Source organism: Prionailurus viverrinus, chromosome C2 (genome assembly GCF_022837055.1).
Source record: "Prionailurus viverrinus isolate Anna chromosome C2, UM_Priviv_1.0, whole genome shotgun sequence".
NCBI lineage: Eukaryota > Metazoa > Chordata > Mammalia > Carnivora > Felidae > Prionailurus > Prionailurus viverrinus.
This window is the reverse complement of record NC_062569.1, coordinates 77,821,906-77,837,741: the sequence shown is the minus strand read 5'-3', so window position 1 is coordinate 77,837,741 and position 15,836 is coordinate 77,821,906. Positions and strand designations below refer to the sequence as shown.

The 15,836-nt window shown below is 42.5% G+C and overlaps 1 protein-coding gene across 2 annotated transcripts in view; it reads left to right on the top strand.

Annotated features, from left to right (window-relative positions):
- ETV5 (ETS variant transcription factor 5) overlaps positions 1–15,836 on the top strand; it is a 61,327-nt gene that overhangs the window by 27,486 nt on the left and 18,005 nt on the right. The window contains exons 6-8 of one of the 2 annotated variants that reach the window (XM_047876219.1): positions 703–832; positions 1,749–2,036; positions 13,842–14,101. In XM_047876219.1, coding sequence (XP_047732175.1) covers positions 703–832; positions 1,749–2,036; positions 13,842–14,101 — 678 coding nt within the window. Of the gene's footprint in view, positions 1–702; positions 833–1,748; positions 2,037–12,080; positions 12,101–13,841; positions 14,102–15,836 lie in introns of those variants that run through there. The other variant, XM_047876220.1, reaches the window with a different exon arrangement.

The window sequence follows — 15,836 nt, the reverse complement described above, 5'->3', positions numbered from 1 at the left end:
TGCCCTTCCTGGTTGGTCGGTAGGAAAGGCACAGAGCAGACATGAGCACAAAGCATGAAGGTTTCCAGGACTTGTCCTTATGCAGTTAGCCTTTCCTAGATCATGGTTTAGTCCATTGTTGTCTTCCTTTGCTTTTAAATTTTTTGAAATGCCCTTAAAGTTGAGTATTTCTTACTCAGAGCTGATATTTAAAGCCGCTCTAGGAAGGACTTTTAAAAAGTCATATATTTAATTTATATGCCTCTGAGTAAGAAATGTGTTTGCCAGGGCAGTCTCAAGCCTCTGATAAGCTAATGTGGAATGTCCACCGATGTATTTTTGGCTCTTTTGCCCTTTTTGGAAACAAAATTCTTCCTGTCTGCAACTCTTGGTATTCTCTCACACCTGCATTTTTCTTGACGAACCATCACCTGCAGGAATTTTTAAGGATTTCAAAGCCTCTGGGAAGCAGACCCAACACCAAAGAAATTGGGGGGAAAGACATGGCTATTCAAAATGATGTTGAATTGTGACTTTACAGAACTTTTCATTGGTTTTAGATGGAAGGCTCTGTGTTTAAGCGTTTGGCTTTCTCTGGCATGAGACTTGACCTGACTCCCAAGAACAATCAGCTAGTTCCAGGGTTTGCAGAAGGAAGCATTGTGCTCCCTGTTAATCGGCTGTCCTCTCTCCGTTCCCCCCTCGTCCCTCTTCTGATTGCAGTGGTGCTTCATGCCCCACCTCCAACCAAGATCAAACGGGAGCTGCACAGCCCCTCCTGTGAGCTGTCGTCCTGTAGCCATGAGCAGGCTCTCGGTGCTAACTATGGAGAAAAGTGCCTCTACAGCTATTGGTAAGTGGAGCCAGAGCGAGGCTGGCCAGAAAGGAGCCGTCGGGCCGACTGTTTCAAGTACTATTCAGCAGACACTCAGCGTAGCGTTCCTGGTCTTTCATGGCAACGTAATCCCCTAGTGTAGGCCAGTCCAAATGGGGCCTTTGTGCTGCACATAAAAAGCAAAACTGCTAAACTGGCTCCATGGGGGAACTGAGTTCATGGGGTACTGAGCCCTCCTAAGGGAAAGAACCTTGAATACTGGGATATTTGATCTGTGGCTTCTAGGGAGGGAATATATACTTCTTCATGTCTATCATATGTTAATGTGAACTTTAAGCACCAAAGAAGTAATCTTCAAATCAGAATATATGAAAAAGTCCCAAGGCTTGTGCCCTTTACTTAGGAATATCCAGGCCCCAGGAATGAGGCTTTAATTTTAAATCATTCTTTGCTCTAGAAGATAAACATAGATCTGCCTGAAACGGGGAGAAGAGTCGTTAATTCAAGTGATGTTACAGCAGAAATTTATCTGCAACAGAGATTCTGACTAGTTCCTGGGAACCCTGGAATACTTGGGAGAGTGGGCCAGAAACCTCCCAGAGCAAAAACTCTCCCCTCTCCCACCCATCCATCCCTACACACGCATACATGGAGAATTCTGTTAGAAGGGGGAAAAAGGAAACCGGAAGCAGAGGCTAAAATTATCTTTGAGAAGAATCACTAGAAGTGTTAAACAAGTCCCTGTGACGCAGTGTGTTTGTCACTTTTCAGAGGTACAAATATTCCCTCGGGGCTGCCAGCAATTTAACTATGTTAATGCTGTCATTTCCTGGCAACATGGACTGCAACCTAGCCTAGCTGTTCTGCTGGATCTGGTGACCATGCTAATGGCTTCATTGCAGCTTAACGGTTCCTTCTCTTTTTCTGTTTACAGTGCCTATGATAGGAAGCCTCCCTCTGGGTTCAAGCCATTAACCCCTCCCACCACCCCCCTGTCACCCACCCATCAGAACTCCCTATTTCCCCCACCTCAGGCAACTCTGCCCACCTCTGCACATGCCCCTGCAGCTGGCCCGGTACAAGGTGTGGGCCCCGCCCCCGCCCCTCATTCGCTTCCTGAACCTGGACCACAGCAGCAAACCTTTGCGGTCCCCCGGCCACCCCATCAGCCCCTGCAGATGCCAAAGATGATGCCTGAAAACCAGTATCCGTCGGAACAGAGGTGGGTACTGATCTGAGCTGCTTTCACCGCCTCCATCGCCTCCCCTTTGCCCTGTGGGGAGAGAGGAAGCAGATAGTCATATTTACCAGGTCCCTCTAAAGATCTCAGTGCATCGAAGCCCCTTGTGAGGTAAGATGAATGATAATATGAATATGACCTGTTCTTGAGGCACTCCGAATGATTTATGAAGTAGATAAGGGAGAGATCATTAGTACTGTCCCCCCCCCATTATGGAGGTAGAGCAGAGTGGCTTGACCAGGATACACAACCTGCTGACCCTCCCTGAGGGCAAGTCTCCTGGCTCCTCATTGGATCCTGCCTACTAGAATTGAGCCTTGGTTTATGCTACCCATAAATACTTTATTAACATTTTACTTGCGTATTACAGAAGGTTGCTGAATTGTAAAAGGTATTATCACTCATCTGATTTTAACACATTTTAACAGGGAATTAGCTAAAGACCTTATCTGTAATTACCTACTTTTGAGATAGAAATCTCCTGGTTTCATTCCAGGTAGGTAGTTCTACATTCCTAATAAGAAAGTTGAGGCATCAGAGTCATTCATTTGTCGAACAAACTCCAGTAGGAAGGTAACCTACCTGCAAACATCAAACTTAATGTTTTAGGTCCCAGCCTTGTAAGTCCTTTATTAGGGTATTCTAGAATTTTGTGGATGCGTGCGGCCCTCCTTTACATAGGGTGTTCCGGGACCTGTCTTTTTCTTTCAAGTCTCTCTGGGGTGTATATAGGTGAAGAGTCATCAGTGAGGATGTTACCAGGGGTTGCAAGATGGTGACCATTGCCTTTCCTTTCTGTCTTTCTTGTTCTGCCTCGTGTGGGTGTGGAGGTGAGGGGCAGGAGAGGGAGGAGGGAAGAGTATACCCTCCCCCGGCCTGGTCCAACCCAAATGCCTCCCAAAATTTGTTTGAGGGTCACTTTATTTCTAGATGAAATACAGAAAAAAAGCAAGCGTTCTTGTTTGGTTCTGATCCCCTTCCCCGCCCCTGCTGTGAAAGTCATCCTAAAGAACTACATAATTTGCCTGGTTAGTCTTTAGTCCCCTCGTGAGGCCAAGAGCCATGAACGCTGATGATACATAGGGCCCCAGGGGGCGAGCGCTGACTGGGGGACTGGCTCAGCAGAGGGCCCTGGTTTCAGTAGAGAGCCCATCTGAAGGAGACAGCCACCACGAAGTGTTGCCAGTTTATTACCTTGTTAACAGCCTTGCACTTCTTCAGGAGAATTTGGAAATGTGGATTTTTGTGTAAAAACCCCAGGTTGTGTGGTTTTTCTTTTTAGGTTGGCAACTAACTCAAATTAAAAACAACAGCAACTCTCTGCAGACTAAACAAAACCTCCCTGTGGGCAGAATCACTCTGCAGGCTTGCCAGTTGGTAAACTCAGGCCTGGACACCATTTTTATTTCAATAGTTTTTTTTTGGTGTTGTGTTTTTAAACAGTATCTTCCTGGTGTGTCTGCAGGGATTATTAAGTAAGGAGGAGGGATGAGGTGGAGCATTAGATTCGGTATTTGAAATACTTAAACAAACGTTCTACCACGTGTAAGGGGAAATTATTTCATGTTAAATCTCTTTGATTCATAGTCCCCCCTCAATCCCTGTTTCTTATCCAGGGGGCTTGTGTAAGGACAATGTTTGTCCTCCCGCAGCCCCGGCAGACAGGTTTGTCACCAGGCTACCCGGCCCCCTCCCACAAGGGGGAGGTTTGATCCCTGAGATGTAGGAGTGTCTTCCCTCAGGGGTCCAAAGAGACAGAGGCAGGGACCAGAAACCAGGTGTTTCTTTTTAGGGGGGATTCCTCCCTGAACTTTGCCTGTCCGTCTTGGATTTACCTCCCCTACCCGCTGCCATTGGGAATATGGGTCTAGAATAAAAAGACCTTGCACACACTGGGCGGGTACAGAGATCCTTGAGAGAACTGGGGTGAAGGGCAAAGTCCTAAATCGATGAAGTAAAAGCACCACTGAGGCAGTTAGTCTTCTACCCCAGGGCACTGTAGTTGCAAAGTTGCAAGGGTGCAGGAGTTCCTGTGGAATTACTCAAGATGCAAATTCCTCACTCCACCCTTGATTTTGAGTTTGGTGTGTCTGGGGCATAGCCTGGATACTTCACTGTCCCACTTGGAGAAATCACTATCCGGCTGTCTCTTCTGCCCCCATTCTTACTCCACCCCACCTTTTCCTTAAGCGTCAGGTACCCAGTACTCTGAATTTTGTTCTCTTGCCCTTGTCTGTTATTAACGGGGGTGTCCATGTGATATTTGTGTGATGCAAAATACATCAGAAATGTGGCAAATGATTTTGCTTGTAGATACTGGAGAGCACACAGAAAATGAGGCAAACTAAAATCTCTGGTCTGATTTTGCAAAAGTAACAATAATTGCGTGTATGTGAGAACAAGCTTAATAATCCCACCTCTAATAATTGTTACGCCTGCCTGAAATGGGGTAGATTACGTTTTTTTGTAGTTTGCTCTTTGCTAGCTTTTTATTTAAGCAATATTACTTCAAAAGTAACCCCCTAACAAAAATATATGGCATTTTGCAGGATAGAAGGAACTACGGTCTTATTTGAGCTTTTTATTAACAGTCCTGTAACAGAGCAGAATGAAATACACTATTTCATAGATAAGAATATTAGGCCTCAGAGCAGCTAAGGGACTTCCTAATGGTCACATAGCCAAATACAAGGGCCTACATTTAGAAACCAAAACATTAATTCATAACTGCACCATTTGTTTTGGTTATGATGGCGGGGGGGCGGGGGGGGGGGGGAGCGTTGCTCACTGCCAGAACTTTATCCATGTCTTAAATTACAAAATCCTACTAAATTCCTACTTCACTTATCTAAACTCATGTTGTGACAGGTATCTTTTTTGTTTTGCTCACAGTATGCCTTATCTCTGCAGTTGAATAAACTTTTTGAGGTTTAAAAACCATGCTTTAGACCCTTCTTGGCCTGGTATCTTACTTGTCCTCAGTGTATGTTTATTGATAGTGATAGCAGTTTGCTAGGATTATACTTTAAACAATATAATCTAGGCAAAAGTATATTCTTAATTTTCTGAATGATCTTAGTATATAATTCTTCACAACTCATAAGTTATTTTTAGAAGATAAATACTGTGTTTGGAAGCCATGATTTATATTTGTGATTTCCTCCCCCACAAGGAGGGAAAAAAAAAAAACCAAACCATGTAATTTGGCATGTTGAGACATGTTCCATTTATCCTTAAAGACCAGCCGCTCCTTAAAGAGTGGGTGTGTTTTTCGTTCAGCCATCCTGATCTCAAGAAGTTTTTTCATCATACTGTTTATGATGTTTACATGGGCTAGGTGGAAGAATTTAGAAAATGTTCCTACCTTATATACCCATTGTACCGGTCAGGTATGATTTTGTCCTTCGTTATATACCATTTCTCATTACAACTCAAGGTGAAGGAGTCCCCACAATTCCATTGAAAGGGCTCCACTAGGGGGCGCCTGGGTGGCGCAGTCGGTTGAGCGTCCGACTTCAGCTCAGGTCACGATCTTGCGGTCCGTGAGTTCAAGCCCCACGTCGGGCTCTGGGCTGATGGCTCAGAGCCTGGAGCCTGTTTCCGATTCTGTGTCTCCCTCTCTCTCTGCCCCTCCCCCGTTCATGCTCTGTCTCTCTGTGTCTCAAAAATAAATAAACGTTAAAAAAAATTTTTTTTAAAAAGAAAGGGCTCCACTAGGAAATTTATCATCGAAGAATTTTGGGATACCCTGCTCTCTCACCCAGCATCAAGAAGCACAACATTTAAGAGAGTACTGCCAGTGGAAGAATCCCCCGCTTCTTGATGTTCCCCAGAGGCATCAGTGTTGTAATAGGCTATCCTGCTGAAACTGATAGAGTGCTCCCAAGTCCTCAAGAAAGGGTCAGTTAGGCACAGCATCTTCTAGAAGAGCAAATCGCCTAACCCGTTTGAGAAAGTTCTCTCCCTCAGTGGTTCTGATCAAGGTTTCAAAGCTTAAAGGAATGAGCTTAAGTGTTCTGGAATTGTGATTTGATAGATAACTACTCATTCCCTGAAGACGCTATGTTTAATATACTCAAGTCTTTCTGCTGTTTGTACTTCCCCTCTTAAAGTCCATCCCCAATAAATTGCCATTCATTTTTGTCCTTTAGATTTTGTAGTTTTTAGAGAGGGAGGAACTTGACTGTGAGTCATATTTGTAGCCTGGCCTGGAATGAAGTGAATGTGTCTGACGCATCTCCTCTCCACGCACGGCTGTTAATAGCATGTTATGTATGGCAGCACACATTCACTTTGGGATCCGAAACTGAGGCTCTGAGATGCTTAATGGAACCTTCTTTGACAGGCTGAATAATGTACTTCTGATGGTTACAGTGTGGGGTGTTTGTAGTTCTGAATCTTAAGAGGGCTTGTTTGTAGCATTTCACCGTGTTTACTATAGGTTTTGTTGTTGTTGTTACCTTTTGTCAAGCTAAAGGAAATTTCCTTGTATTCTTCGTTTACTCAGTTTTTAATATGAATGGATATTGAATTTGATCATTTTTTCTGCCTCTGTTGACCTGATCAAATGAATTTTCTCCTTCCATTTCTTAATGTGGTGAGTTACACTGGTTTATATGCAACCAGCATTGTATTCGTGTGATAAACCCAACTTACTGGTTATGGGTTACCTTTTTTAACATCGCTGGACTTTGTATTCCAGTATGGTATTTAGGACTTCTTAAAAATTTTTTAATGTTTTATCTATTTTAGATAGAGACAGAGTGCAAATCGGAGAGGGACAGAGAGTAAGGGAGACACAGAATCCAAAGCAGGTTCCAGGCTCCTGCCAGCACAGAGCCTGACACGGGGCTTAACCTCGCGAACCGCGAGATCATGACCTGAGCTGAAGTCAGACGCTCAACCGACTGAGCTAGGTGCCCCTGTATTTAGGACTTGTGCATCACTATCTATGATTGAGGATAATGTATAATTTTCCTTTCTTGTATTATCCTTGTTGGGTTTTAACATTAAAGTAATTTTCATCAGATAAATAGAGGGTGTCCCCCTTTTAATGTATACTAGAATAGCGCATGTGAAATTGGAATTTTTTATTCCTTGAATTTTTGGAAGAATTTACCAGTAAACCATTTGGGCCTGGTATTTTCTTTATGGGAAGATTTTTAATTACTGGTTAAGCGTCTTCACTTTTCTAGTCCTGCTCTGAATTTCTATTTAGTTGAGTGAATTTAATAAATTACTTTTTCTGGGAAATTTTCCATTTGGTCTGAGTTTTAAAATTAATTGCCGTGAAATCTCTAGTTAGTCCTTGGCAGACAATATCATTTGTCTTTTCAACAAATCAGCTTCAGTTTTGCTCATCCTCTCTATTAGATGTTTTCTATTTCATTGATTTCTCTCGGCTCTTACGAAAATAATTTTATTATTTCTACTTTCTTTCAGTTTACTGTTTTTCTTTTCCTAACTGCTTTGGTTGGATGATTCACTCGTTAATTTCTTAGCTTTTTGTCTTTATAGTATAAACACAGAACCAAATAAAACTTCTCCTAAGGCTGGGGTGACCATACATTCAGTTTTTCCCAGGTCAATATGGTTTATGCCTTATCTGGAAGTCACTACTCCTACCTTTCCTTTTTACTCCCCAAAATGTCCTGATTTGGATAACCAGTTATTTGATTTCCCTACCCAAGTCCTGCTTCAGCTGCATACCACAAGTCCTGACTTAAATTAATTCTGATTTGATTTAAAAGCTCAGTTCTAAGTGTTTTCTATTTTTTTTCTCTCAATCCTGTAGTTCTTTAAAAATATATTTCTTAATTTCCAAACATGGGAGTTTTCTAGCTGTCTGGACTATATGATTTTTGTTTAAATACCATCAAGGGAGTATTTAAAAGCAGTTATAGAAACAGTATGGGCTCCGGAGTTAGGCCTGGGATTGAGTCCTGGGAGCTCTGCTGTTTCCTATCTGTATGACCTCAGGCAGGCACTTAAATTGTCTAAGCTTTGGGTTTCTTCATGTGAAAATGGAAGAAGAGTAGATAACTTCCCACATAGAAACATTGGGTGGGTTAAATGAAATCATACTGGCACAGAGAAGGTACTCAATAAATGCTAGCTTCTATGACACTTTTACTTTTTAAAGATTGCTTTTATAATCCATAAAGAAAGCTATTAAAGGAATCTTCCTAAAATGATACAGATACCACAACCTAGGAACTTCTGATGCTTCATCGGTCGATGCTAGGTTTTTAACGGGTGAAACTCCCTTTATCTATAATCTTTTCATCGTCAGACTTATTAGTGTTGTACATATAAAACTAATACTTCCGGCAGCTGATACTCTGGGGACATCTTGTATTTCCATCACCTTCCTTCTTGCATGTTTGATGTTGGGAAACCAGACAAACATCCAGGCCTTTAAAGGGCATATTTTGTTCCTCCTCCATCAATGTTTTATCACAGTTTAGATGGTCCAGTTTGCGTGTACACAGTGCTGACAGACCTCACAGAGCCCTGAGAGCTTTTGCAGAGTTCTGTGCTGTGCTTTTAGGGAGTGTTTGAGTTTTGTTTTGCAACAGTGTCTGGCTCTTGGTTTATGGCAGGAAAATAAACATTAGTGTGAAATAAATGTGAATGAAAATCAGCACTTTCATTGTGAGAAAGGAGAATGGATTTTGGGTAGGCAGCTAGTGGACTCTGTTATGTGCGTGTGATAGTTTTCTCCCAGTTCCTTAAGATCTCCCCTTACATTTGTATAGCTTCTGAATTTAGTTTATTGGGGGTTGGGGGATGAGATGGGGCAGTTGATGGTGGTGTTTGAAGGTAGTGTATATTGAGAACTTAACAGTGTGCCAGGGGTGGTTTCATGCATTGGTTTATGTAATCTTTACAACAGACCTTTGGAGAGGTATCCGGGTTGTCCTTACTTTATTGACAAGGAAAATGAGGCTCAGAGCGGTTATATAACTCACCCAAGGTCACACAGCCAATAAGTGGTAAAGATTGGATTTCAGCCCAGGATCTTCTGCCTTCACAGCCACAGCCTCTTACCCAGCTCTGCTGCTTTCCTGTTGTATCTTCTCTTAGCCTAAATGGAAACGTTAAGTACATGGTATTGGTTTCTTGGCCGACTTTATGTATCCTCTCCCAGCTGGCCTCTGAACCATGGCTACTTTACCTGGCACCCATAGCCACTGTGTAGCCTTCATCAGATCCACACTTTTCTCCTTTCTTCCTCTAAGCATTGTGTTTACTCTGTGTGTTGGCAGCAGAAACCGAAAAGGAAATGCAGAAAAAGCATCTAACGGTTTTCATAACGTAAACCAAATGTTGGTAGCGTGGGTGAGCTCTTGGGAGGAAAGGCGCTATATAAATCTGACAAATAAATAAATAACTGTTTCTTTAAATAAACTGGCACTGAAAAAGCCTTAATCCGTAACCTATTGAATTTAAGCTCACCCAGTAGTCAGAAATCTCCTTTTGCTCCCCAACTGTGAGTTCACCACAGCCTGGGGAGTTCTCTTGGGATGACGGGTTGGGGGAGGAAGGGGGGAGAGGGGGGTGAGCAGGAGAAGGGGTTTGTTAGGAACCAAGCTGCCTCTTCATTGAAAATGATTGCCTGCCTCAGTAAACAAGAGGCATCTTTGTCATTGCTGTATTATATATACAACACATTCTTAGATACTTCAAAAGGATTGCGGAAAGGGGAAGGGGTTCAAATGAAGGGCAGTGAGTAAAGTTCACGGGATGTATTTTAAGGACAAGAACGGAATTACTTTACTCATCTCTGCAAATAAAAGCCATTATCAACAGCAAGCTCTGAGAGAATCTTTCTCCAAGTATGTTGGTTCCGTGACCTACCCTTAAGATCCCCTTTGCCACTGCCACTCCCTCAAAACAAACCCGGCCTGAACCATCCCAATTATAGACTCTGTTCTGCAGATCCCAGGCCCTTAAGCACCGTGCACCATTCAAGTGCAGCTTGGGGGAGGGACAGGGGCTGCTGGCTGGTGCCCATATGGAAGTACCTTTTCCTGAAGGGACCACACCAGGCCGACTCTAAAGTTTCATTCTGGAAGCTGAGAAGATAGGCACCGAGAGGAAGGGAAGGGCTTGGGCCTGCCAGCAGAGGCTCTGGTTACAGAACTGAGCGGTTCTGTGCCCTCTCGGCGCCATCAAAGGAAGCGACTTGTGGAGGTCACCTTTGAAGGTGCGAAGATGGTGGCAGAGAGGAGAGAATGTGGAAGATGTGCCCCTGTTACTGTTCCTTCCTGATAGCAGTAGGTTTGGTACCTGATAAAAATAAGGCCTTGAGAGTATCTTCAGCTTTCTCTTCTGCCCACTTCTTCAGAATTTGCTTCAGAAATTTCAGGTTTGCAGTGTGCTGCTGGGCCCTGTGTTCTAAATGTCAAGCCTAAACCCGGGTTTCAAACTTGCACTTCTTCAAAGACCATGGAAGGTTTCCTTAAATAACAGCAACCTTGAAAATCCGCATTCCTGATGAAGTTGCACCGCAATGCAGTCGGCGCCCCGGTGAAAGGCTCTCAGCCCACCGAAGCTTCCGTAGTTTGTAAAGCTTGCTTCATATATTGGCCAGACAAATCCTGATGCCTTTGGTGTCTGGGATGAAAGGACAGGTATTTGTAAAATTGTTTGGTGGTCTTCATGTTGTGACGTGATCTTCCGGTGCTGCTTTTGGTAAGGTAGTAAGGAGTCACACAGAGTGAGTGCCATGCTAAACCCCGATCTAAACGATGTTTTATATGCATCCTGATCTCTTCAGTTAAGGATTTCAAATCTTGATGTTCTACAAATCTGTTGGCCACCTGTTGCCACAGATTGATTCAAATCAAGTTTAAATTATCTCAGGAAAACTATTAATAGGGTTCAAGCTAAATTTGGAGGGAGGCCTTAATATGACAGGATTCTGTTGTTGATTTTTTAAATACCAGTGAAATTAGTTCTCAGTTTTTTATTTTTCCCTGAACCTTGGCTTCTGCTTTCTACCTGAGGGCATATATTCAGAAATGCTTTTCCTTAAACACATGGATGAGTGCCTTAATACGTATTTCATGGACTGACATCTCTCTTCGAGGGTTACGCTCTCTGACTTCTACACCGGCCCCGCTGAAGTCTACACCAGTGTGTCAGTGCGTATGGCTGTGGCAGAAACCAGGCTCTGTAGACATGATTTTATTTCATCGTTCCAGCAGCATTTTGGTGGCTGATACACCCCCATGTTACAGAGGAGGAAACTGAAGCCAAGAAAATCTGCCCTCTGTCACTTTTCCTTTTTACTGCACTGCCTTTCCAACAAAGAAAGGCCAGTTGGCACCATTTCAGATTTTTCTGACAGCTAAAGGGTATTTTCTTAATAATTTTTCTAATTTTTGAATGTTTGTTTATTTTTGAGAGAGAGAGAGCACAAGCGGGGCAGGGGCAGAGAGAGAGGGAGACACAGAATCTGAAGCAGGCTCTGCACTGTGAGCACAGAGCCAGACGCAGGGCTCCGACCCACAAGCCGTGAGGTCATGACCTGGGCCAAAGTCAGACGCTTAACCGACCTGAGCCACCCAGGCGTCCCTCCGACAGCTAAAGGATGTCATGATATTCAATTAAGAATAAAAGCGTTTTATGGTTCTGTCTTACTATAAAATAATCATATTTATTAAATTGTAGATGAACAAAAAAAATCACCTAAAATCATAATCAACCAAAGATAAGCAGTATTCACACATTTAGGTGCAGCTCTTCCCAGGATTTTGTATGACACCACAAATACTTTTTTTTTCGTAAGTACTTTTTATTTTTGCAAAAATTTGATGTTCTTCGTACTTTTTCACAATATATCAAAAATACCTTTCCAGGTTCTTACATATTTGTATGTTACATCATATTTGTTGCTTTCAACTGAGTAGCCATGTCATAATGTACTGAGCCACATTGGTGCCCATCCTTGTAGCTACGGCGCTTTTTATGTGCCAGGCACAGATTTATTAGCTGCCTGTTCATCCTCCAAGTAACCAGGACAAACCTGTTCTCTCTTAGTACGTTTTCAATTACTAATGAACTTGAACCTTTTGTTTGTTTATGATCATTAGTATTTCTTCTTTACTGATTTTCCTATTTGTATTCTTAACCCATTTTTTTCTACCAGGATATTCATAATTTTTTTTTAATGTTCATTTGTATTTGAGATAGAAAGAGACAGAGCATGAGCGGGGAAGGGGCAGAAACAGAGAGGGAGACAGAATCTGAAGCAGGCTCCAGACTCTGAGCTGTCAGCCCAGAGCCCGACACGGGGCTCGGGCTCAAACTCATCAACCACGAGATCATGACCTGAGCTGAAGCCAGACACTCGACCAACTGAGCCACCCAGGCGCCTTAGGATATTCATTCTTTACTGATTTTTAAAGGCTGCTTCTGTCAACAAATTTAACAGTGCTGTATCTGTTAGAGACTTTTCCCCAGCTTGTTTTAGTTTGGGTTTTGTTTATTTTTTCTGGTATTTTCTGACTGTTACAGATGTTTTCTTCAGTTTGTTTTCTTTTTATTTTGTTTGTGGTGTTTTTTGAACTATAGAGATTTATACAATGAGGAATATCCATATTTATCTTGATGATTTCTGCTGTTGGTATGATGTGTAGAAAGGTTTTCCCTCACTCCAAGATCATATATTTTCATATATATATTTACTCTACCACTAAGGTTTCACATTGAAATCTTGAATCCATATGAAGTTGGTTTTGACATATGGTATAAAACAGGATCTAACTTTTCCACCATTAATTTGAAATGCTAAAACTTTAGCAAGTACTAGATTTTAGAATACACTCGACATTTTATGACTTCACATTCAGTTCCTTTGATATGCCTATCTTTCATTCCTTGTATTACTGTTTTAATTATTGCAATTTTACAAAAGTTGTGAATATCTAATAGAAATAGAAAATCATTATTTCTTTTCAACAATTATTTAATATTTTAAATAAAGTTTAGAATCATTTTGTCCGGTTGATTTTGGGAAGGCATTGCTTTTACAGAATAATTTTCAGGGAACCAATGGCTTCAAAATCCTAAATATTTCCTCTTTAATTAAATTTTCTTTCTTTTCCTCCAAAAATAGTTTTAAGGGTTTTTTTTTTAAAGGTTTTTATTATTAATTTTGAGAGAGAGAGAGAGAGAGAGAGAGAGAGAGAGAGAACATGCAAGCAGGGGAGGGGCAGAGAATCAGAAGCAGGGTTCAAAATCACGAACTGTGAGATCCTGACCTGAGCCAAAGGTAGATGGTTAACTGATTGAGCCACCCAGGTACCCCCAGGTTTAAGGTTTTTATTCTTATATGGCTTACACATTTCCTGATTATCCCTGAGGTTTTATGTTTTTGATTGCTATTATGAATGGGATTTTTAAATTACATTTCCTAAGTGGTGAATTTGTACTCTTTGGTCTTTAAAATTGAGTTCTGTCTACAGGGGAAAGAATGAATGAACTAGTAAACATATGTATATGTTAGTACTGTTTGCAGATAAGTGGTCTGATATATTTAGGTACATAATCTGGCCCAACTGTACAGATAGACTGTGCATGAAATAAACATGCATGGGAGATAAGAGGCTACCATGTCATTGCTTTGATTGCTTTTTTGCCACTCCCTTACTCAAGAAGTCTGAAATATGCCGTATAATTTTGGGAAGAGGGTGTCTGAACTTCTAATTCCCAGTGCTAAATCATAGTAGGTGTTTATCATGTTCCTAGTTAAAAACTGTAACTACTTTCTTCTTACAGATTTCAGAGACAACTGTCTGAACCCTGCCACCCCTTCCCTCCTCAGTCAGGAGTTCCTGGAGATAATCGCCCCAATTACCACCGGCAAATGTCCGAACCTATTGTCCCTGCAGCTCCCCCACCCCCTCAGGGATTCAAACAAGAATACCATGATCCACTCTATGAACATGGGGTCCCAGGCATGCCAGGCCCCCCAACACATGGGTTCCAGTCACCAATGGGCATCAAGCAGGAGCCCCGGGATTACTGCGTTGATTCAGGTTAGCATAAAATCATGCCACTCCTTTCTTCATTCTCTCATTTATCTGTCTGGTCGGTATTGTCTTCTGTGTGCAGGGCCGTAGGGAATCATTTTATAAAAATCACCCTCTAAGAACTTAGGAGCTAGTGAAGCAGACTTGTTGATGCATAACCAAATACAGAACAAAACAGAAAAGCCATCGGATGGTAGGAAGTGCAGGAGGCATTCAAAAGTGGTAGGGAGTACTCGTCCGAGTCCAAGACTGAAGCTCCAGTCTTGGCAATGCCCTTTTTAAGACCCCTTATCTTAGGGTCACTGGACAAAGGAAATACCATTTCTGCATTTTAGTCCTGCCCCTAGCTTCATGGATTTCTTTTTGAATACAGTAGACTCATAAACTCCCAGTGTGAGCATAAGGAAAAGCGTCCACATGGAGGGTGGGATTCTTTCTCTTCTTGGAATGAATGGTACTCTGAGAACACACCTGGGGTGACATAGCAGTACAGAGTGCTGGGTGCACCATGGAAAAGGTGGTCTTGATTGCTTCGTGGGATTCACTGCCCTGTTGCAGTGCTTTCATTGGGGGAAGTTCCTGGTAACCTTCAGAGTTTGCTGGTGTACATGGGGAGAGGTAACATGTTAGGGCACTTAGGGCACCCGTTGTCTGGTTATGGGACCTCTCGTCTAGAAATGGAAGCATATCAGGAAGTTTAAGCTGTACTTGGGAGCTTTCCCCCTGCCACCCCCCACACTACTCACTAACTACATACTTTACAGGCCAGACACATTAAATGAGGTCATTAGGGGAGAGGAGGGTGGGAATTCCACAGTTTGCACATTTAGAAACTGTTTCCTCCTCCTCTTTTCCTCTTCCTTCAGAAATTGCTTAAACTTTTTCACTCTTTTCTTGCAGTTGGTGCTAAGGGAATTTGAGGGTGGTGGGTGGGTTTTCAGCCTTTTCCATGGGTGTTTTTCTTGAAGGCTCTGGGGAGGGGTGGGGCAGTATGTATTTGAATGGTTTTTGCAAATGGAATAGGATATAGAATTTGCTCTTGGCCTTCTGGGAGATAATATGTAGATTGATTAATTCAGGCAGAATTGGGTTATGAGAAAGCCTGGGGAGGTAGACAGAAGGCAGACATCTGTTGCTTTATGATAAAAAAAAAAAAAAATCAAGTGTATAGGTATTGATAGCTTATAAAATTCCCACTGGGCTTTCCTTCTGAAGGCTTTGATGTATTTTTCTCAGGAGCAGGCATGGCCAGCAACATTTTTCCTTTGGGGTTGACATTTTAATCTGTCCGGATGAGTTTTTCACCCCAGACTATCCCTGAATTCAAGACATTCAGCAGATGTTACCATATCTGTAATTTGTGTGTCCCAACTGGGCACAACTCAGCTCACCAGCTTTCCTCTCCATAGACACCTTGATAATGTAATGCTTGAAGAGTTCACTTGAGCATGGGTTTGATTCTACCAGCTCCAACATGGGGAAATGTACTTGCAAACTACAATCCCCTCCCTCCTGCCAGCTCTTGTCCTAGCTTCCTAACCTCAAATCCCCTCATCTCTTGGGCCTAAAAAGCACCTTCACCCATTAGAGTAGAATTGAATGTGACCATCCGCTGTAAAGGGGGGCAAATTAGGGAAGATCTAAAGCACCCCTCCTCCCTCTCCAAACCCCAAAGCTCCCAAGTCAGTTAGAAACAGAAGGCCAAGCTTGGCCTTTTGAAAGCCAGTTTCTTTTTCTACCA